The sequence below is a fragment of the Apteryx rowi genome, unplaced genomic scaffold, assembly GCF_003343035.1.
Source record: "Apteryx rowi isolate R43461 unplaced genomic scaffold, aptRow1 scaffold_30, whole genome shotgun sequence".
Lineage (NCBI taxonomy): Eukaryota > Metazoa > Chordata > Aves > Apterygiformes > Apterygidae > Apteryx > Apteryx rowi.
The window spans coordinates 1,400,069-1,422,769 of NW_020449419.1; the positions used below are offsets into that span (position 1 = coordinate 1,400,069).

Consider the following 22,701-nt stretch of genomic DNA (forward strand, 5'->3'; position numbering starts at 1 on the left):
AAATAGCTCTTGTATTGGAAATTTTGAGACGTTCTTGTGTTTATCAACCTTGCCATCTCTGGGTCCTTTTCAGAAATCTAGTGCTCAAATACAGTTGCCTTAATTTCAGCAATAACAGTGAGTAGCAGAGTCAGTATTTGGCTGAGACAGACTAACAGGTAGAGTGTTGCAAGCAATATTGAAAATGATATATACTAAATCTGCATGTCGGAGACTTATGTAGTCATGTGGTCCAACAAGGAAAGAGATTTCTTTATTTGCTTGGATGTTTTCCTGTTTTGGTCAAGGTGCTGTTTTAGTAGGATTTCTAGAAAGACGGAGCTGAATCTAAAATACAGCTTTTAGACTGCTTAACTGCATGATTGCATGCTCCAGTTGACTGCTGCACAGGAGGAGAGCCTCTGCTCTTGAAGGTACAGCTGATTATAGTTTCAGATGCAATCGTTGCACTAATATAAGGGGTTTTAGTCTCCCTTGCTGTGACCAGGTAGTGGGGGTTCACCCAGTCTGAAACCAGTGTATTTATTAACTTGTGGAAAACTGAGCGTGGTTACATAGTTTGAACAGGGCCAGTTAATATCTTGACTGCTTTATCATGTACAATACATGACGGAAGGTGATGATTAAGTTGCGTAATAGGACAAACAATTAGAGGGATTTTTTTTTAATTTTTGGCCTATAATTAAATCAGTTCTCATGCTGCAGTCATATTCAAAACAGTTGACTTCCCTAGCCAAAGGATTTATCCTTCAAGTTGTCAGGCAGCAGGAATGGAGCTCTGCTTGCTGCCCTGTGGCTGTGTTTACGGTTGTGATCCCCAAAGCATTTCTCTGAAGGATAATTAACAGCAGAACTGCAGATAGCAGTTGGCCCCAGGCTGTCACATTCTTATCAGAAAAAACACATACGATAGTCTGGTATGTAAAGCATGAGGACAGCCGCAGTCATTTGCACGGAGAAAAGATCATCTTCCCATTTAGTGCAACCAGCCCGCTGTCTAATTGAAAAGATACAAGTGAAATTCTGTAATACAGCTATACTTACGAGGTAGTGAAAAGGGCATGAAGGATGCACCTGCTTGGAGAAGGGGGATGAAGGGTCTCCCCAGGAAGATCAGTTATTTCACATGGTTTAGACATCGCTGTTGACTGGCCTGTATAATTAAATTGAAATAAATGTCATCAGTTAGCAAATGAGGGCAACAATTGTTTGGAGGAAAATTCAAAATTAACCCAGGAACAAAATTTAGGAAATGCTGAAGACCCCCAATTTCCAGTGTAGGACTTGGTACCTGTCAGAACTGGGCCTGCTGCTAAGAAAACTGCTCTCAGTTGCAGTGTTTCTCCCTTATCAAAACAAGCAAAAATGTTATCGTTGGTTTTCTCAGATCATCTCATGCTGCTGTAAAACTAGCTTTGTTAAACACGTTCCCAAATGGAAGTAATGTAAGTTCATCCCTTAAAATGAGGTCATTGCCTCCGCCCAACCAACGTTAGGCATGGTTAGCATCTTTCCGCTGGGACTCGAGCCAGGACGCATCCTGCTCCAGCACAATGGGAACCTGCTGGGGGTTTCCCTTCACAACAGCTACTGTTAAAGATGGAGCGAAAAACAAAACCCTGCTCTCAACGTGAAAAAAAGACTGGATTTTTAACTGAAAAAGAAACCACTGTAAGCAGAACACAAAGGAGAGAGAGAGAGAGAGAGACGCGCATAACAAAAATACTGTCAGTATGGGAGGGTGCCTGCGCATGTGGAAAATAATGGTTTTGCACTTTGAGGGCTCAGTAAATAATAAATATGCTCTCAGTTTTCTGGAAGGATCCTCTCTAGTCCCATGTGAAAGCCAGGCTAGCGCCTGAGCTGACAGACACTGCAACACTTACTAATAATTTTTCTGTCTTTACTCACACTAAATAGTCTCTTTCTTCACTTGGAGGAAAAGGTCCTGAATATGTATTTGCTAGTGTGAGTCAGCATCAGCTTTTTCCTGTTTTAAAATGGAAGCTTAAGATAATATCCAAGTGACTTAGAAGTTAGTCTTTCCTATAATAAACATGGTTTTAACTGTCGTGGCTTCTCCTCAAAATGTGGCGTACGGGCCTTAGCCCTGCACGTCGCAGGCCATGCCGTCCGCCACGGGGCAGGAGGGGCCTGGAGGAGCCCGGGGTACAGACGCCTGGGGGAGCAGAGTGCTCCTGCTCCAGCCCTGCAGCCCTCCCAGCTGGGTCCCCGGGGTGGAGGCTGTTCAAAGGAGCTCCAGGCTGGACAACCTGTTCAGGGCTGCAGGCGGCCCACGGGCGCAGAGCTGGTCAGCCTGCTTTGCATTCGAGTTGAATTCTTATAGCATACTACACGGAAGAGGAATGCACAAAATTGGGAAAAAAAAAAAAAAAAGTTACATAAAAAACTGTTCATTAGCCAGTCATCTGCACTTATGCATTTATTAAAACTAGAAATAGTCTCCTTTTCAAGAAATACAGTGGAATAAAACAACAAAGCCTTGTCATCTGTGAAGGAAAAGCTTGTTATTACACATACATCAATACYGATACTCTCATAAATCCACTATTTATGCAATATTGTCTGAATAGCCATTCCAGAGCTAAACACCATGCACAGGATCTGAGGTCTGTCTCTCCCAGAATTAAAACACTGCTAAGAATTTTCATTATCATTTGAATGTGTTTGTAGAGATTCAAAAGGTGTCAGTCCGCAGGGGATGCAGTAAGGAGCTGTGCAAGGCTGAAAGCAGGGATCCTGGGCAAGCGCACAGTCACGAGGGCTGCAGGTTGTGGCTGGCTGCAAGAACATCTAAGGTGCAGGGTGTTTTGATGTGTGTCCCATGCCTGTTGTTCTCCTGACATCTGTCAAGATGGTGGAAAATCAAAAACCAGTTTTCATCTTCGTTTCATGTTGGAATTGATTACAAAAAAAACCCCCAAACAAACCAGATCTGCAGAGGTTGCTAGCATGCAGAGTGCCTCTCAGGAGTATTGAGGTTTAAATAATAAAGATTGAAGTGTTGGGGGGTTTTTTGTTTGTTTTTTTCAATCTATTAAGGAAATATCCTGTGAACATGCTGTCTCTTTGGGGCTTAACTTTCAGTTGCCAGCTAGTGTGGAAGTGTGTATATTAAGAATAGATACCCACTGAGGGAACAGTCACCTGCATGGATATTCTGAGATCCATTGGGAATTTCTAACTGAAATCTATTTTTTCCCTATTGTGTTTTTTAATGACTTTAATGTAACAGTGCCTTGATCTGTCTTTGACATGGGCTCGTAAGCATGGTAGCAATGCAGATAAATAATTAATGTTATTGTTATGCTTGTTTGATCTTTTAAATCCTTCAGTGATCCAAGCTGCAGCTCTTAGAAGCTGTATCTGTCCGTGCGGTACAGGGGCAATGGCAGGCTATACCATGGATGCCTACAGTCTTTGTTTTAAATGAGGTGATGTGGATTGGAAATGACATTTTTCCACTCTATTTTGGTGTTTAAAAAACAAAAAATATGAAAGATTATCTTGAATTTAGGCTTAAAATAGAAATGTAAAGTTGAGAAAATCCTATATTCAAAAACATGAAATGATTTTGGATTGGTATTGTTGATCAGTTTTAGAAAGGGTTTTGTGCTGGCTGGGTGCAGCATTGATCTGAGAGTCATGAAAATGGTAGTTCAGGTGTCTCGTACCCTTGTTCACCTCGGTCAGCTGGATTTCGCCGTTGAACGGTCTCAGCACACTTCACCCCCGGTTCGCCGCGGCCTCCCTCTGCTCAACGCTCCCGATGCCGTGTGAGTTGTGCAGCCGCAGGGGCAGAGTGGGGACGTGAGGCGCCTGACCTGCACGTAACAGCCCTGCAAACCAACCACGCGCTCAAGGTCAAAATGCGGTAGTACCATTTTGTTTAACAGAATCAAATAATTCAGCTCAGGATGACTCAGAAAACAGTAGGATATGGATTTCTTAGTGCCCCAGAGCAAAATAAAAACATCGTTATTAAGGTATAATTAGAAATAGACTTTGTGTAAAATGCTTTTTTCATTGGAGAAGAAATGGAGATGGAAGACTTCTGTTGAGCTATAATAAACAAACATTGCTTAGACAACCAAAGATCGCATATAGTGGCCTCAGTGATGTTCCGCGGGGTACGTTTCTGTACTCAGGGTCTGGGGGAGGATGGAGCGCGCTGGGTTTGAGCTGGCTTCCACGCTGAGCAGGAGGTCTGGCATCACTGGTTTAGTGTGCGCTGCCTCAGGTGTGTTTTGTTTTAAACTGTTTTCTGAAGATGGCTGTATTGGGGAATTCAATACGTTTGGTTGAAATAATAATGGGATGTATTAATGGGAAATGACTGTGAACTGTAAAATGTGTGTCTCCTGTCTTACAGGTAACAGCAGATACCACTTGGAAGGCCCCAAATTTGGGGCAGAATGGGAGTTAAAACTGTCTTACAGTGGTATTGCACTCGGGGCAAAACACAATGTAGGAGAGCACTGGGGGGAAACCCATATTTAAAAGGAATTTTATCTTCTGACTTTTCACTCCTTGTTGGAACGGGAAGTGATTGTTGCCTGTGATTCTGGAATGCAAAAATACTCCGATGTCTTCAAGAGATTGCTCCAGGTGCTCTGGAGTCGTCTGCATCGGCTCTGGGTTACAAAGTTGCCAAAAAATATGTGCTTTCTTATTAAAGTTGTTTGTGTTTATTTTACCTTGGAAAGGAGATTACTGACCCCTCTACTTAGCTGTTGTAAAATTTGGGTAAATGTTCACTGATCATTCCCTTTTTTGGAAAGGGAGGGCCTTTAAAAGAAGGTATTCAGGTCATTTTGCAAGACGGAAAAAGCTTCTCAGCGCTTCTGGGTCTGTGTAAATCTGAGATGATGCCTTAGTCGCAAGGAGACTGGAAGGTGGTGGGCTGCGCTCCGAGAGGCCGGAATGGCCTCTGCAGCCGTCCGCCCGAGCCCTGCTCCTTCCAGCGCCTGCGCGCATCGGTACGGCTTTTTGGAGCGCCCCGTTTGCTGGGCTCGCGGGGGAGCATGGCGCGGGGCCTGGCCGACACTGCTGCCGGCACGGGAGCCTGGCTGCTGCCGTCAGGGGCGCCTCACAACAGCTTCAGCAAAGCAAGCGGGTTTTAGCTGGCACCTGGTGAAGGAGGGCATTCTGCGTGCTTACGGCATTTGGGGAGTAGTTTGTGCACCACTTGGCAGCACCTGAGCTGGCTTGATTTGAAACATTTTGGATATACCCACCCTGGGAGCGTGACCTAACCTTCCCCTTTCCTCCCTTTAGAGAGCAGGCACTTCCAAGAGTAGCCCTGAAAGGCGCAGGCATTGCTCTTCCCATACAGTGTAGCAGCAGACTGCTATTAATGCAAATGTCAGCTGTTCATCATTCCTTCTTCATTTGTTTATATGCTCCGTTTTGCTTGAGCACACAGAGAGGTTCAGATGTTTCTGAGCAATAGCAGTGTTTCCTGTCTGGCGTGAATTAATGCGACTGGCTGGAAGTGATTTTCTGTTGCAAGYTTCCCTGGTGCATCCCTTCCCCACCCAGCAGCAGCCGTAAGCAGCTGATGTTCATTAGCACCCACCTGCTGACTGTGCCAAACAGGCGTGCTGTTGCACCGGGGCAGAGGAGGCTCCCGGGCTATTAAGTCCTCCCTCATACCTTTGGTAATGCTGATAAAACGCTGACCTGCTTTTTACCCCAGTGGCTGCTGTTGCTAAGCACTGAGAAAATGACCTCTCTCCCGTAATCATCTGCGTTGCACAGTTCAGGTGAGCTTCCAAGGGAGACTGTTTTACTGCATCTCTCAAGGCAGCTGTTTGCCCCCATAGCCTGTGCAGTTCCAGCCGTGTGGTTTATAGCAGCACCTTGCTTTTGATAGAGCCTAATTAAGCAGTGGTATTTTGGGGGCTGTTTTGTTGGAAGCACATTAGGGAAGCTGGTTAGTAATGAACAGCATGGCATGCTTGGAAAATAATGATTAAGAGCTGGGAAGGTGGTACGCTAGTAATTTACCATCACAAAGTGTAATGCCATGTGCACAAAACTCRGAAGAAAATGAAGAGTCCATAAAACAATGCTTCTCTCCTTGGAAGAGAGAGCTTGTTGTACTGAAAGTGCTAGTAAAATATCCTTGTAGTATGTGCTGATACAAAGAGGAATATAGACTTCATGCAACTTAGCATTTTGCTGTCGTTAAGCCCAAGTTTGCTTCATCCTGCACATCCAGGTTACTTCAGGTGGGCTTTGAAGGCAGTGCTGAAATGGAACAGGCAGTTTGCAGCAGCTGTAGTGACCAGAGAGGAAACAAGTCCACAGCAAATCCAGAAAACTGGGAATGAAAAAATGTGTTAAGCACTGGATAATTAACTGAGCATTGGTGCCAGAATGTTTTATATTTCTCTTATCAGTTACTTCCTTTAATTTTTTCTCTAAAGATGATAACTGTACTTTTTTAGAACCCTGAAGGATCTTAAAGTACTTAAAATAGTAGTGATTTAACCCTGTGATGAAATGATACTGAGAGAAACCATGACAATTTTTGTTATGCCAGTGGAGAAGAGGGCACAGAAAGATGTATTGACTGCCTACGATCTCAGAGGAAGCCCTGGGACAGACAAAAACACAGAATCTGTGATTTTTCCCTCTTGAAAGCTAACCCAGTTCATTCCGCTTGCTCCAGGCAGCATCAACATTATCTAAACCATCCTTGGTGGATATTTGCGTAACCTGTTGTTAAAACCCTCCGGGCATGGGAATTACTTCCAGTGATCTCCTTCATGGCTTAATAGTCCTTTCCGCCATCCTTACATTCAAGCTACAGTGATCACAAAGCAAGTTTGCCATCTTTAATCGTTTGTAATCTTTAAAGAGAGGTCTGAAAAAATAAAAATGCAGGAAAGATAATGACACTGTTCCTAGGGATTTTTGGTAACTTTGCTGAAATGTAGACAAATATTGTAAATAAATGTGCCATAAAGTGAGTGAGGATGGAGGAAATAAAATGTAATCAACTCATAGACTGTTCAATGCCTTAACTGCCTGGAGCCATGTTTTTAATTTAGGTAGTCCGGTCCTTCAACACTGTATATTTTGGCTTTTTAAATCTGTCATGTGAGATTTTACACTACTCGTCGAGTTTGTTCAGCTTGGATGTTAAAGATGATGTGGCACTTTTTGAAAGAGCAGGATGGTTTCCATGGAGTCCTACCCTGAGTCTCAACATTTTTGTCTTGCATGCTGGGTACCAGATGTTTCCCTGGCTACTAGCCTTGCATGTTAGTGCTGCATAATTCACATTTCTGTATGAAGTCAAATCTTGTGCTGCCTAGTCAGGCAGACAGCCCTATTTATACCAGAGGGAGTTTGCATAAGCAAGGAGGGGGCAGGGTTTGACCCATATTTGATAAGGCAGTTTGGGATCCTTTCATGTCTAGTTAAACATACGTACAATATGTTGTATCATTAGTAACTTCTTTGCCAAGGGAATATGTTTCTATACTGTGCTTTAATTTCTAATGGGATTTATCTTTTTTCTCTTCTAGTCTGACGCAAATGCCAGTTACTTAAGAGCTGCTCGAGCTGGCAACTTGGAAAAGGCTCTTGACTACTTAAAAAGTGGAGTGGACATCAACATTTGCAATCAGGTTAAAGAATATTTTGATCAAATTTGCTGTGTAAACGTGCCTCTCTCAAATCTGTCTATATATTTGCACTGCATGTCAGCAATAACTTAAGTTCATATTTTGATGAGCCTTGTTTACTTATCTTATCCAATTAAAACTTGTATTTTATCCCTTACCAAGACATCATTCCACTTCTGCTTGGAGAACATTGTGCTGTTTAATATTATCTTTCATTCCATTTATATTACATCAGGGCATAGGATAAGCACACAGAGCTTAAGACTCTAGAGCTACTATATCCTGATTTAATTCATACTTTTTTCAGTACAATTTGGTTGTTATGAAGTTCACATAAGAATATTTTTTTGAAAGAAATCCTCTCACTGGGATATAACCATTTATCTCCTGATGTGGTGTTTGCTACACTGGAAAACCTGTGCCAGTCTTTTCCATTACATTTCTTTTTTTTGTTTCCTTCTTTTTTTTTAATCAGAATGGGTTGAATGCTCTCCATCTTGCTTCCAAAGAAGGGCACGTAGAAGTTGTCTCAGAACTGATACAGCGAGGTGCCAATGTGGACGCAGCGACAAAGGTCAGCCAGGCCTGTCTAACTCTTCTCTTGTTCACACCCATCCTGTGGGCACAAGGTGTCGGCCAACTGATTGCAGACTTCACTGCAGCAGTAACTGTGTGTTCTCCACTGTTGGTGTGGTCTCAGGAATTGTTTATTAGGAACCTTTTAGATTATAGTAAATGTCACAGGTTACTAGTGGTGAGATTTACTCAACAAATTGTAGATTCCTGTCTTGGTTTCTGTCCATGTCTTCCAGAATAACTACCCACTGAAAGTATTCACTAAGAGTATTTCATCCCAAGAAATACTATGTTTTAAAGTGAACCATGCTCTTGACAGTATTGTCAGGTATTCAAGTTCAAGTTTTGCGCTCTTTTCAAATGTCACCATCTCTCATTTCAGAAAGGAAACACAGCATTGCACATAGCATCCCTCGCTGGGCAAGCAGAAGTAGTCAAAGTGTTGGTTACAAATCGGGCCAATGTCAATGCACAGTCTCAGGTAAAGTAGTATTTCTCACTTTGGGACTATCAAAAATATTACTGACATACTAAAATCTTTCTCCCTTTGTATACTRTATTATTAATAAGTGCATGCGGTAGATCTCATTGTGTTAGTGCTGGCTCTGGAAAGTAGGGTTTGCTAGAATCAGTAAGATGAATGTGATCCTGCTAAAGTCAAAACCCATTCCTTTTTGGCTGTTCCACATGTGTAAGTAATGGAGGACAGGTGCAAGGACAAGGTTTAAACACACAGCTGCTGTTTTATTAATGATCCAGGCATTTTAGTGAGTCTAGTGCTGAGTTCATTCCCCCCTTGTAAGTCAAAAGAAAATCAAGACTTTAAGTCTTTCTGGCTTTTCTCCCTTTCTGTTCCCTCTCCCTGGTCCTTGCCAGGTGGTCAGAGAGTTGCCCACCTCATTCATCAAAGGAAAGAGCACAGAAATAACATTTCTATTTTAAGTTGTACAAGAGCCACACAGATACCTGTGGCAGTGCCACAATCAGGGCTGTTTGTAGGATAGTAAAGTGGTTACATAGCAGGGAGCCCAGCAAAGCATTTATGGTTCAGCCTTAGATCTGCCCTGCAGTGTCCTACTAACTGCTAATTGTTACGTAGGCAGAAGAGATAACGATAAAACAGGAGAGTGGGAGAGAACTTGTTCAAATGGAAGAGATTCTGTTTCAAAGTGATGCCGTGTTTCAGGCTAAATGTTCTTCCCCTCTCCTTGCATAAGGAGGTACTACAGGAGTGTGCAGAGCTTTTAAGTTTGGTCAAGATCTTTGAATGAACATGTAAGCCAATTACAGAAAATTTGAAATACAAGGGAAAACAGTGTTGCTGTTAAATGCAAAGAAGCAAAATGAAGCAGAGAAAAACTGTCTCAAAAAATCCATAAGGCAAGATGGCTGGCAGCCGTGCAGATGTGCCATGGGAAGTATCCCTGCTTGCCTGCCTTGTTCCTCTACTCTCCCCTCATTTATTGGGGATTAGGTTAGTAGATGGCCTTCTCACCTGGCCCAGTATTGCCATTCTTTTGTGCTATCAAAAGGTGGGTATGATAGACAATGCTTGTTGAAAAGGGAGAATTAAAAATGTACATTTTAAAGAAACCTGTTTTTTTCATGGTCTCTCAAATAATATGAACAAACTATTTAATTGAATCTATTTCAATAATATTAGTTCTTTATGATTTATATTTCATGTTTCATTCATATTTCCTTCACCTGGATAAAGAAAATAGGCTGGTCAGTTCCACTTTCTTACTCTTTTATACTAGCTAGGTACCACAGGATTTGGTTTAAGGCATCATAGAGTTTGAATTTAAAGAGCACAGCAACAACAGAAAAACAGTTTTAAGTAAAATCTTGTACAACTGTTAGGAAGCAAAAGAAAGCAGAAACATTTCCCGTGATTTTCCTGTTGAAGAAAGCAAGATAGCTATAAAAGAATCTTTTCTGATTGTGTTTCAGATCATGGATTCAGCCCTGAAACTAAAAATAATCTGCAGTTGTAAACACCTTTTGTAACTGCATGGTCCATACATCCTTAGGTTTTGCCACATGTTACCCTAATTTTGCTAACTGATGAGAAATTTTTTTTTTTTTCATTTGAATGTCTCTGAAGTCTTTGCTTGAGAGACTTCTATATTGGTCGTTCCCTACCAGTACCTGGGAGTGAGACACCTCGTGTGGGACTCGGGTCCCTCGGCACGGCCCCTGCGGGCCTCAGAGCTCCCTGTTACCGAGCCGCCTCTAGACTAGCTTCGCCTGTGAGTCAGATCATCGCTCGTAGCCTCTTAAAGCTTAGAATAATGTTCTGTGAATTTGGCAGGCTCACAGAAAGACCACCCAAAGATTTTTTTTTCTGCTTGTTTTTCATTTTGATGCTGACCCTATTTTTTGTGAGTTGGCTTTTTCCTCTCTTCCTTGAGGGTAACAGCTGTACCCTGCTGAAAGTGTCAGCTCTAGGAGTCTGAATTTTGTGCCTGTTCTCGGGCTGTTTATTATCATGGAAGACAAAATGTTTTCATTAGGCTGGTGGTCCTTTAGCAATTTCCATCTCTCTTTTTTTTTCTTTCTTTTTTCTCTTTTTTCTTTTAAAGAGAGAAGAAAGAGCAAAGTGTGGGGGTAAAGATGATGACTACCCTACAATAAATTTAAACATAGGAAAAAGGGTTCTGCTCTGCCTCCAAGTTCTAATAATACTTGGTTCTGAGAAATTTTGCCTATTAATTATTTTCTGAAACTAACAATTAGGAAATGTTTCTTGCTTGCTTTTTAAATGTGAATGTTTAAAACTTAAAAAGTGAAGCTTAGTTTCCAGCTGAGTTAGTAAATAGGTATTGATATTGCCATGAGATGACAGGGGAAAAGCCAGACTCTGCTGTTCACTAAAATAATAATCTGTGATGTGACCTATCAGGTACCTCAGCAAGCACTTTCTGGGTTCTTTGTTTTTCATTAAGCAGAGCTTTACCTAAACTGTCAGGCCTTGATTCTGGAGAGTGCATTAACACATTGCTAACTCTAGACTTTGGCTCTGGTGGGACTTCAGTGCCTGCTTTATGCTTGTAGCGATGCTCTTCTGAATGGAGACCAAATTATCAAACTACCGGAACAGCAACAGACCTTGCAGATTGTGCAAGCCTTGTAAACATGTGGTTTCACAGCTGCTTTGTGTCTTGTTGATGGTAGAGTTCCTCCTGGACCAAACATCCCATTCGCCTCATTTCCTTTCTAACAGCCCTTCCTTCTGACCTCCTATTTCTCTGCTGTCCATCAAGTCTGCATGCTTGACCCCAGATCACCTGTGTTCTCCTCTGTGGTCAGTGTCTGATGTGTGCCATGAAACTCTCTGCCCCATTGCTGTTAAAGTCAGATGTCTGAGCTGTTTTTACCATGGCTAGTATAACTCAGCCATAATTCACTGCTATAGGTCTTAGACTGTGGTTTCCCTTCATCTCTGCAGAGTCCAGAATGTTAATGACTTTTCTTTGATGCAAATATGTGGTCAAACTCTCCTCCTCCTCTCCTGCAGAAATGTTTGTCCCGACAATGTTTGCAACCCTGACAGTGCTGATACTTGCTTGGCCAAATCCAATCACATGGGAACACTTCCTGAACTTCTCTTTTATTTAAGCCAGCTTAAATATCTCTTCTGTTTTACCTGCTATTTTTAACTATCCCTTACCTCATATTTTAGACTACTTGTTTGCTTCGTAATTGCATTGACTTTTTGAGAGTTGGATGAAGAGTTTATGGAATGCAGGCTACTAAAATTGGGTCTACTTTTTTTCCATTGGAATCACAGAATTGATATGGTGGTGAGGCAAACCCAGGAGCTGTGTTTGGTCATTTATCACCTCCAGAGTAATACCAAGCTTCTGTCTTGTTTTTGACCACCTGATGCCTTTAAGACTTTCAGACTGCTTCCTCCACTCTCAAAAGAGCCTTGATGTCAGGGAGAAGTGCTTTCTCCAGCAGTGTTAAAATATGCTGTCTGGGTTTTTCTCCATTTTATTCACATCACACACACTCAGCCTTTCCATGCCTTAGCTGTGTGACAGGAAATCTTCAGTGTTTGAATAGGAAGCACTAAGATGCAGTGTAAGTGCTGAACTATTTTCCCAAAAGGTAGGTTGGGGAGGTGGGATCTATCTGGTGGTCTCAGGCAGGTTTGCAGGGGAAACGGGTCCCTAAGATCACTGAAGAGGAGGGAGACGGGAGAAGCTGTCTCCCAAACACAGACTTTTGGTCCCAGGATAAACAAAGAGCCTGGCTATAAGGAATGGCTTGAGCCTCTGTTAAACAAAGGGCAGAGATGGAGTCTTTACCAGGTTTAAATGTAGGCAGACCTTTATTCTGTTTTTGGCTGAATGGCAGTGCTGAAGGGTAGTTGAACCCTCTTGCCCTAGTGCTAACGACAGTCTGCAACGGTGTCATGGCTGGAAGTGGATGGGTACCAGACAGCACCACTGGTAGCAGTGCTACGGCAGTGCCACCATATCCATCACGCCCGTTTCACATGTGCTGCAGGTGGCTGTTGTGCGATACTAGATCACAGCGTGTCTCTGATCCTTCCCTGGTAGCCCCAGAGCCCTGTCTGGCTCAAGCCTCTTCCTCGCCCCACTGCACACACGCATTTCCCCCTCATCCTCCCAGCACCCCCGAGTAACCCACGGGTAGGTGTGGTGCGACAGGGTTATGAGATCTGGGGGGGTCTTAGAGCGGTTACTGAGGGAGATTGCTGCTCCTGCCACAGCTGGCTCTGGCTGGAGTGCTGTCCCGGATGGCCCCTGCCCAGGACAAGTCCTGGCTTTACAGAAGTTGCGGAAATGCAGTGAGAGGAAAGAAGGAGAGGGTCCCAACAGAGCCCACCGAAGTCTCAGTGACCTCCTGCCCAAAAAGTTTAGTGGAGTCATTGCCCATGCTGGTACCGTAAGGAAAGGGACCAGGTCAAATCTAGCAGAGGTACGTCGGACAAAAAGGGTATTGCTGGAGTATGAAAAGGATGAACATACTCATCATAGGTCAGAGGAAGGAGGGATTGTTGATCTTATTGCTGATGCTGCCTTGGTTGTTTCAGCATTACCGAACTATTCTATCAATAGTATATGGATGCTTTAATTTGTAATATAAGGTTTGCTTGTTCACTAGTTAATGATTCTGTTGCACTGAGGGCCATGCAATGCTGTGTGAAAACCAAGCAACTGCCAAGTGCAAATCAGCGAGTTTTATAAACCCCTGTGGGGGTGTCTTGAACCCAGGACAGGTTTTGTGACTTCCTTTTGCCGTTTTTGGATTTCTGAGTGATTTCATCAGTGCTGTGAATTTCTGAAATGCATAGATCGATAGGGAAAAGTGCGTCCCCTTAGTGTTAATGCCCAAAGCAAAAGGAGATTCAGTCGCTGAAAGGTGGTGAGCTGTGTACAGTTAAGGCAAAGACAAAAGCATTGACTGTAAAAGGAGCGCACTTGCCAGAGAATGAGTTAAGCTCTGCAGCCCCTAATACTTGTATGGCATTGACTGAAATCCTTCACTCGAGCACAATTTGAGAATTGCTTTAATGTGGTCAGAAACACTGATAAACCTGTTTCAAGCCACTGAGAACAGGTGATCCTGAGATCTCCTGGCGCCTGTAATGAGACAGCGAAGTGACCACAAGCAGGCCATGCTCCGTGTCAGCTCTTTGAGGAGACAAAAAGCAGAAGTAGCAGGGAAGAGTGGGAGAGAAGTCAAAGCTATTAAAATAATGGAGAGAAGAGGAAAAAATTGGAAAAGTATTCTGAAGAGCTATTGCCCTTGCTTTCCTTAGAGACTTGTATATATTTGCCTGTCCAATTTTGCGTGTCCATTGCTGCAGCTAGTTTATGAGGCATCATAACTCCTCTCTACCAGATGTGTTTTTCAGACCAGTTTTTAATCTGAGTTCACATTTGAATTCTTACTTGGCTGGGGGAATTGTACCTAATCATCTGAAAGATTCCATCAACTCTTTTTTTAATAGTATTACAGTACCCAAACACTTCTCCTGTCTTCACTTAAATCATTGGAGATCTTGCCATTAACTGGCATATGAGCAGGCAGTTTATTTGTTTCCTCCTAATCTACCTAACTTCTGCAGATCTCTGGGATGTGTGTGTGTATATATATAGTGTGTGTGTATATGTATACGTACATGTATATGTGTGTATATATATATAAATGTTTGTGGGGTGTTTACGCTTTTGTTTTCCTATTTCAGAATGGTTTCACTCCGTTGTATATGGCAGCCCAAGAAAACCACCTGGAAGTTGTTAAGTTTCTTCTTGACAATGGTGCCAGTCAAAGCCTTGCTACAGAGGTAAAAATTCAAATTTTACACTGTATGAACAAAGTAAAATGTGCTTCAGCAGTTATCCTTGACAGCTTTTATCAAACTAGTCTTTTAAATACAGAATTACAGACCAATAAAATATTCCCTCTGCAAACCGTGCTAATGAATACAGTTATTGGCTTTCAGCAGTTTTAACCATCTCTTGCCACCTCTAAAATAAAAAGAACTTTAACTAAAAGCGGTTCTAAAAATAGATGTATTCTTAACCTGAAAGACTCCCATTTACGATTAAGTGCTTCAGCATGGGAGCTGCATGCAAGATATAAAAGTTCTCTGTGGTTTCATTAAAACTACTGAGTAGAGTAATGCTGAGGACAACCATAAAGCAAGAGTAACTGTTTATCTACTTTGGAGCCAGCCCTGGGATATCCAGGGAAACCCCAGGCTWACTTAGTGCTTGGAACATTTTCTGAGCTGCATTTATTGCCATGTTGATGCCCACGCTGTAGTACCCAGCTATCCCATCTGGTCTTGCAGTGATAATTTCAAGTGGAGGGAAGAATGCAAGGTCCATCCTTGAAGGCGTTCTGTGGTCTTTCTAGAAGAGCACTTTTATTCCTTGCCACTAAGAAGTAATTCTGACCCAAATAAGGCAACTTGGAAGGAAAAGGGAAAACATTTGGAGAGGTTATAAGAATAGCAGACATGTTGATTTTCTTAAATGTACTGTATTGAGATAAGTTTTCAATCTGATTAATTTTCAGTTATCTTTATTCTAAGATTTGGCTAAAAATATAGTTCAGTAATTGCTCTCTGTAACCTTTCATTAAATTCTGGCTGATGCATCTGAACTGAATCCATGAAGGAAATAATGCTTATTTCAGAAAGTCCCACTTCTTGCAAAATATGAAATGCGAAATTAGTTTATCTCATCACTATATATTGTAGTTTCACTGTATAATGCGTGTACAGAATTTTTATTAGTTTCTTCTGAAGTCACTATCATTAAAAAAAAAAAAGAACCACCACAAATGGATCAAAATTATGTTTTGAAAATCACTAATAATTAGTTATAACTAGAGGTGTGCATCAGAAACTGCTTTCTGGAAGTGCACAAATATATGAAGTCAAGAAATAGCAAAATGAAATATTTTAAATCTGTAAAAAAATAATTGAAAATTGTGGTTTTCAGAATGCTAATTTCTATTTCTTTATAAAAACTTGGAAACAAAGAAGTCATGGGACCCCCAGAGACCTACAACTCGATTATGATTTTTGAAAATGTTAGTCATTGTATCATTTTCTGAAACTAGATGTATCTAAAATTGTGCGTGGATACTTTGTTCTTTATCTTCTGTGTTGTTTTTCCCCTAAGCTTGGTATGTCAGCTCAGGCTGAACATTTCTCCAGCTCAGCCTGATGATAAGGTGCAATCTAATTTTATCCATGGAGAATTCCTGGGAAGATACCAGGCTACAAAATAACCTAGCCATTATTGCCTTACTTGTTTGTGATGGTAGTGAGAGAGCTTTTTTATTTTCTCCTGGCCAGAGTTTTAATATAAATCTAATTTATCTTTATCGCTGTAAGTGCAAAAGCCTTTGTTACTAAACTAGGGCCGTGTAGCTAAATATTTAATAACAAAACCCTTTAACAGAGCTGTTTTAATGGGGGAAAAAATAGTGCCAGCTGTTTTCTTTAAGTTGTTTTTAGTTTTGGTTATATTTCGGGGGGGGGGGGGTTGCTTTATGTTTTGAGGTGAAGTTGCTAGCTACAGAACCAGCGAGACGGTGACGCGCGCCCGCAGTTGCTCTTTGCGGCCTGGCCCGTCGAGGCAGCCAGCGGCGCGAACGCGTTCCCGTCCGTCCCGCCTCGTGTCCCGGTCGCGCGGGCCAGGCCCGGGGCTCCACGCTCTCCACACGGGACGGACGGGCAGCTCGCGGGGGCCGGAGGAAACCCAGCGCGCCCGAGGTGGCAGCTGCTGTGCTGCGGGAATGCAGCGCTTCCGCCCGTCCCCTCCCTTTTCCCTCGGGCAGGGGGAAAGGGTGCTTTTAGGAATTTTCAGTTATTATTATCAGCGTTTCTTGCAGCAGAGAAAGCCCGATGAGGAAAGATGATGTCGATAGCGAAACCACCTTCCTTTGGGCTGTAGCTGCCTGTGCCACCGCTGTTGACCGCGTGAAGGAGCAAGGAGGAAAACCTCCCCGGGTCGCCGAGCCCTGAGCCGTGGGCTCGGGTTTCGCCACGCAAAGAGCCTCCATTTCTGCAGGCACCGTGTTGCCAGAGCCCTCTTGTGGGGATGCAGGGGGAGGTTTTCGGGCTCGCAAGCTGCCCAGCGGTTCTCCCCACCGCTGCTGCTGCCGCCGCCTGGGCCGGGCGGGAGGCCGTGCAGCGGCGTGTGGGAGCGCGCCAGCGCGGGGGCGAGGGCCCAGGCTGCGGCTGGATGAGGAAAAAATACACATTTAAGCGAAAGACTTGTTAGGACCCAAGGAATTTCAGAGTGATTCCCCCCCCCCCCCAATTTTGCAGCTCCTCCTGTTTCAACTTTAAGTTGAGGCTTTCTCTCTTTGTTTTGCAAAGCTAGAGAGAGAAAATCCTTACTGAAAACATTGCTTTAGATTCCAAAAGTCAGAAAGGTGACACTTTTAACTCTACACTTCTGACAGAGTAGCAGGGATCTACTTTCTTCTGTCCCATTGCTACGCATTTATTTCACGCTTTTAGAAACGTACAATTTCATGTACGTTTGTACATGACAAAAGTTGTTAACAGAATATCTGCTAAAGTGCAATGAAGTTTAGAAATATAAACTTTTGACGTACTTATCAAAATCAAATGTAATAGTGAAATATCCCAAATAAAATAATTTGTATTTGTAATTTTTAAGTGATTTATGAATATTATCTTGGGCAAAGCTGAATATTTTCCTGGATTGGAATAACACTTAGATGTTTAGAAAGTATCAGCATCTAGATGACAGCTACTACATTCTTTAGTTTTATAAAAATCCATAAAAAATATAATTTTATAAAAGCATCTTAGACTGTACTTTTCCTGTGTTGAATCCACTTTAAAATCTGTTAAACATTATCTTCTGTATTTCAGGTCTCTTATTCTGCATTTCTTTGGTTGCTACTTCACTAGTCTTAAAGAAAGTCATTTGATTTGATGAGAGGATTGTCTATTAATTGTTCTATGTTAATTTTCATAAATGGAAATGTTCACTTTATAGTTATAGTAAATCAATTGGTGTATTGGGAGAATTTGCAATTCCTTTGCGAATTTTATTAGGTTTACAATCCACGTATAAAAAAACAGAGGATAGGGATGAAGCATGAATCTGTGCTTTTCTTTTCCCATAAAAAGCATAGATTATCACCTCTAGTTGTGAGGGAAAGGACAATTTGCTATGGAGACATCACTGCCATTTGTATTTTAACATCACTTCAACTTTTTACATCTCTGTATGCTTGTATGCTTTATTATATAAGTACATATATATGTAAATGTTAATCAGTGAGTCATTTCACTTGGGTTTTTTTTTTCAAGTCTCATTCCATTTTGTTTGTGCTCTATGCTTTTATGTTTAAGTCTGAAGTGTCAGATAGATGTGTTGTTTGGGGCCTAGTTCATCAACACTTTACTCCAATATCAGTGTCATTGCAAGGTACTTTGAATTTGCCCCATTTTACGCTTTGAATTGGAGCTAGCAGTGTCACTATTGCTGTGATCTCTTCCTTCCCCTCTCCACCCCCTGGCAATCTTGGCGTGTCTGCTGAGAGTCCCCATTGTGTGTTGCAGGATGGTTTCACGCCTTTGGCAGTAGCCTTGCAGCAAGGGCACGACCAGGTGGTTTCACTGTTGCTTGAAAATGATACAAAGGGAAAAGTCCGTCTTCCTGCTCTTCACATTGCTGCTCGCAAGGACGACACGAAGGCGGCGGCTCTGCTACTGCAGAACGACCACAATGCTGACGTGGAGTCAAAGGTCAGTTGTAAAAAGAAATAAGGCTCAGTACTGTGTTAGGTGCTGACCACATGTTACATCCAATGAAGTATTTTGCTGCAAAGTTATATATAATTTTTTCTACATTGTGCGATTAAAAATAAAGTTCTGTTTGTTTCTTCCTTTGCCTCTTTCTCCCCATCCGCTTTTTGTTTAAATCAGGGTTGACTTCTCCTGTAGAAACCTTGCAAATGGAAAATATTAACCAAGATACTATTAAAATTATTCTCTTGGGAATGAAAGCCACTACTGCAGTAGTGTGCTATAGACATCATATAATGATGTAATTTGATTAGTTGTTTGTGATCTCGTTAATTTAAGAACTCTGATAAACATGTAACAATTAACATGTGAAAGCCACGATCATTCAGCTTCCATTCAGTCGCGCTTCCTCTCTGTGCTGGTTGTGCTGTCCTCAGAGCTGCCGTGCCACGTAGCATTCATGAAGCTTTTCGCATCCATATCACCAGTGGTGAACTAACCGTTCATTTTTTCCCCCTCTTTGCTTCCAAATGTGTTAACCTAGATGATGGTGAATAGAACAACAGAGGTATATATAAATATATATATGCATCATCACTCCTCCATGACTTAGTGCTGCTGCATCATTTCTTCTTCCTCCTTTCTGCATTGCCTTTTATAGGATAGATACCTGCTTTAGACTAAATGAAGTAGCATGTGCTAGAGAAGACTGTAGTTTAGATACCAGGGCTTTCTGCAGCTGAAACCAGGGGTTAAAAGTAAGAGTAAGCATTCTTTGGAACTAATTGCCATCACAAAAGCATTGTATTACCTAAGATGGAGTTTTCAGGGCTTCTCACGCTGTGGATGTTTATCAGATGTGTCAAGAGCTGCAGACAACCCTGTCATGTTGTGTGCATTCAGGACTGATCTTTTAGGCTTCTGCATGACACTTACGTTGATGGTGTCAGCAAATAGAATGATCTGAGAGTGGTTTTAAATCCGCAAAACTCCCAAAGCAAGGCAGTGGCAGCTAGCATGGCTTGCTAACAATTTAGAAATGCATCTAGTTCCCATAAGGTATTGTACTTTGCAGGACTGATGGAATTGCTGCATGTTTTAGCATTATTTTAAAAGGAAATAAAACTACTTAAATATGAAAATAAGTTGCTGAAGTGATGTTATCAGTAAGGCATCTTCTAATTAGGCTGACAACTTGTGGTGTCTGAACATAACCCAGTGTGATTGCCCACAGTAGGAGACTGATCTTTATGGTACTAACCCTTGGAAAAAGTCCATATTAATCATTTAAAATGGTCTTTGATGTTGTTTTCATTTGCATCTACTTTGAATTTATAAAATCCAGTTAGCAAGTATCATCAAGTGACTTGTATCTGAACTTCTGCAAAGAATCTCTAAGAGATTTAAGTTGCAAGACTGACATAATATAGAAAACAAATAGGTATTTCTAGTTAGAAATTAATTTCTTATAAAAGACAAACCATTGCTTTTAATACTCAAATGTTTTGCTGATGTTTCTCTGGAATAATTGAAAGTTTTATCCTAGTTCTGATTTTCTAGAATAATTACGTTAATTTCTTTTTCCTCCTGCGTAGCAGTATAGTTTTATTTAGACTCAGAGAGTCTATAAATAAGTATCAGTGAGTAAAAACTAGTACAGAATTGGAATGGTGACTTGCAGCAGACTCTGCTTACTAGCTTTTGACAGTGATGTGATACAAATTTTGGAGTACCAAGGAGATATTAAAAAAAATAAGTATCTATTGGTTTTGTTTTTGTTTTGTTCTTTTTCCAGAGTGGGTTCACTCCGCTCCACATAGCTGCTCACTATGGAAATATCAATGTAGCTACGTTGCTGTTAAATCGGGGTGCTGCTGTGGACTTCACTGCAAGGGTAAGAATGAAATCTTAGTTATGCTTAGTTTGCTTAATCATCACTTTGAAACACTTCTACCACAAGGTGTGGAAGTGTGCGTTGCCCTTGCCGGCCGAGGGGCCGCCTGGTTCCGCTGTCATAAGGTGCAAAGGGCGTGTTTGGGCTGCTGAACTGAACCTGAGCGCTAACCCCCAAACCTCCTCAAAGCTGTGGCCCTATTAACATTTTTGTTTTAATCAAAAAGAGCTGCTGTTTTTGTAGCTCCCGGGTTGCAAAAGGCAGGCTGGGCTTCAGTGAGACGAATGCCCCTACCTGTAGCTTTGCTGTATGGCAGGAGCAAGCAAAGCCAGCGAGGAGATGTGGTAGCCGGTGGAGGGGAGGACAGGGAGAAAAACACCAGCGAGCAAGAAGAATCATTTAAACTAAAAGAAAATGTTGACATAAGAGCAAATAGGTATAAACTAGACATGAGTAAATGTTGACTAGAAATTGAGAGATGTTAATATTAAAGTAGTGAGGTTCTGGAGTAGCCTTTCAATTAATGTAGAAAGAACAGAAACCAATGGGTGTTCAAGATGGTATTTATGAAGGGAATTATGTAGTATGGTATCTGTGATTAGAGAGGACTAAACTAGGTAATTCAGCGGCTGCTTTTCAGAGGTTCTGATCATCTGTTGTATTACTTTTACAAAAGTAAAAACACTGTACCACTACTTACCATATTTGCCACATACAAAATGCAGACTGTAGTATATCCTTTTACTTTAGACAATATATATCTAAAAACTAATGTTGCTATGGTTAAGGAGTATAAATTTTCAAGCAGCAAAGTGTTTATGATAAGCATTGCAAAAAATAAAATAATTTTGTGTTTGTTTTGCAGTGAAGTTACTTTTTTTTTTTTTTTAACTTTTGGGACTTTTCACGGTTAAAAGGCAACCTCCCCCTTCCTCCCAACCCCCAAAACACATCAATTCTTTAGAGTTCGTTCTTAGAGATTGTCTGTGTTTAGTAATGTGTGTTGCTGGAGGATGCGGTAGACCAGGAATAAAGACGTTGTACAGAGCACTATCAATGTTTTGAGACAGAATCTTTTTCTTAAATTTTAAGCAAGGGTGTAGATGGAAAGAATTGGTGCTAGCAACTATTAATTTAACACAGCATGATTCAGTGTTTTATTAATGAAAGTAAATCCCCAAAGCTAAGAGACAGTGTTATAAGTCATGATCCAGTACCTACTGATGCTGGTGAGAAGAGTACTAGCAGGTAGTTGATCAAGCTGACAGTTGAGTATCAAAGGTGAGGATCAACTCTCATACATTGCCCACAAGTGATGTTCTCCATATCACAAGAGCATTTATCACTAAAAGTATTTTAAATTATTGACTAGAGAGAGGTCCAGGGTTAGATCCACATGAAGCTTACAGGCTAAGATTAGATTTGGGAGTTAAAGGTTTCTGGGAAGCCTCTAACTATGTGTACTTGGCTTTCACTGATAATGTTGACCTCTTATTCCCAAGGCCTTAAATTGACCAAATTATAGCATTAAGACATTTCAAACTCTCATAAGTTTTGATATTCAGTATTTGATAGGCGCTAATGGCAGGAGCAAGGAAGATGATGGGGTCTTGAGTCAACTCTTTCCCGCTCAGAAACAAGATGAGGGATTAGCAATGCTACTACAGTAGCAATTAGTAGCATTTAGTAGCAGTGCCACTAAACATCATCAGCCTGTGCTTGGTTTATTAAAATAATAAAACTTGGGCTTCAGCAACTCTGTTTTGTATTAGGGGCACCGATGGAGAGCAGATCCTAAGTAATAAGGTTATCTGCCCTTCCCCTTCAAGATTTGGAAATTCCAGGTTCTCCCCCCGTTAGTTGTCATTGTCAGAGAAAGGGAGACTGCTCAGAAGTGCAGATGCAGTGACATCAGCCCGAGAGAGCAGTGGGCTGACGCTGTGACTCAGAGCACTGAACTGCTTATTTGTGCTTATGATAGCTGGGTAGGGACATCTGCAGAACACATCTCTACTGTATGGCGGTTGCAAATCTAGATAAAGTAGCTGCGACAAAAGAAACTGTAGCATAAACAGCAACAGTATGGAGCAGTATTTTGTTTTTTAGTGCTTATCAGGCTGCTGGTAATGAAAGTACTTTACAAAAAGATGAGAGAGATTCTGGTAGAGCAGTGAATTTGTAGACAAATGGAGCACCAATGTAAGTTGAGCATAACTTAGTTGTCAGCACCAGGTAGCAGACCCCTTGCTTGATATTTGAGTACCCAGACTGCAAAACAGATAGAGGTA

General features: G+C 41.7%; 1 protein-coding gene across 1 annotated transcript in view; it reads left to right on the forward strand.

The window, feature by feature from the left end:
* The window catches only part of ANK3 (ankyrin 3), a 207,430-nt gene that overhangs the window by 53,433 nt on the left and 131,296 nt on the right, over positions 1 to 22,701 (forward strand). Inside the window, exons 2-7 of the mRNA XM_026069950.1 lie at positions 7,560 to 7,661; positions 8,134 to 8,232; positions 8,617 to 8,715; positions 14,461 to 14,559; positions 18,334 to 18,519; positions 20,315 to 20,413. Coding sequence (XP_025925735.1) covers positions 7,560 to 7,661; positions 8,134 to 8,232; positions 8,617 to 8,715; positions 14,461 to 14,559; positions 18,334 to 18,519; positions 20,315 to 20,413 — 684 coding nt within the window. The remainder of the gene's footprint in view (positions 1 to 7,559; positions 7,662 to 8,133; positions 8,233 to 8,616; positions 8,716 to 14,460; positions 14,560 to 18,333; positions 18,520 to 20,314; positions 20,414 to 22,701) is intronic.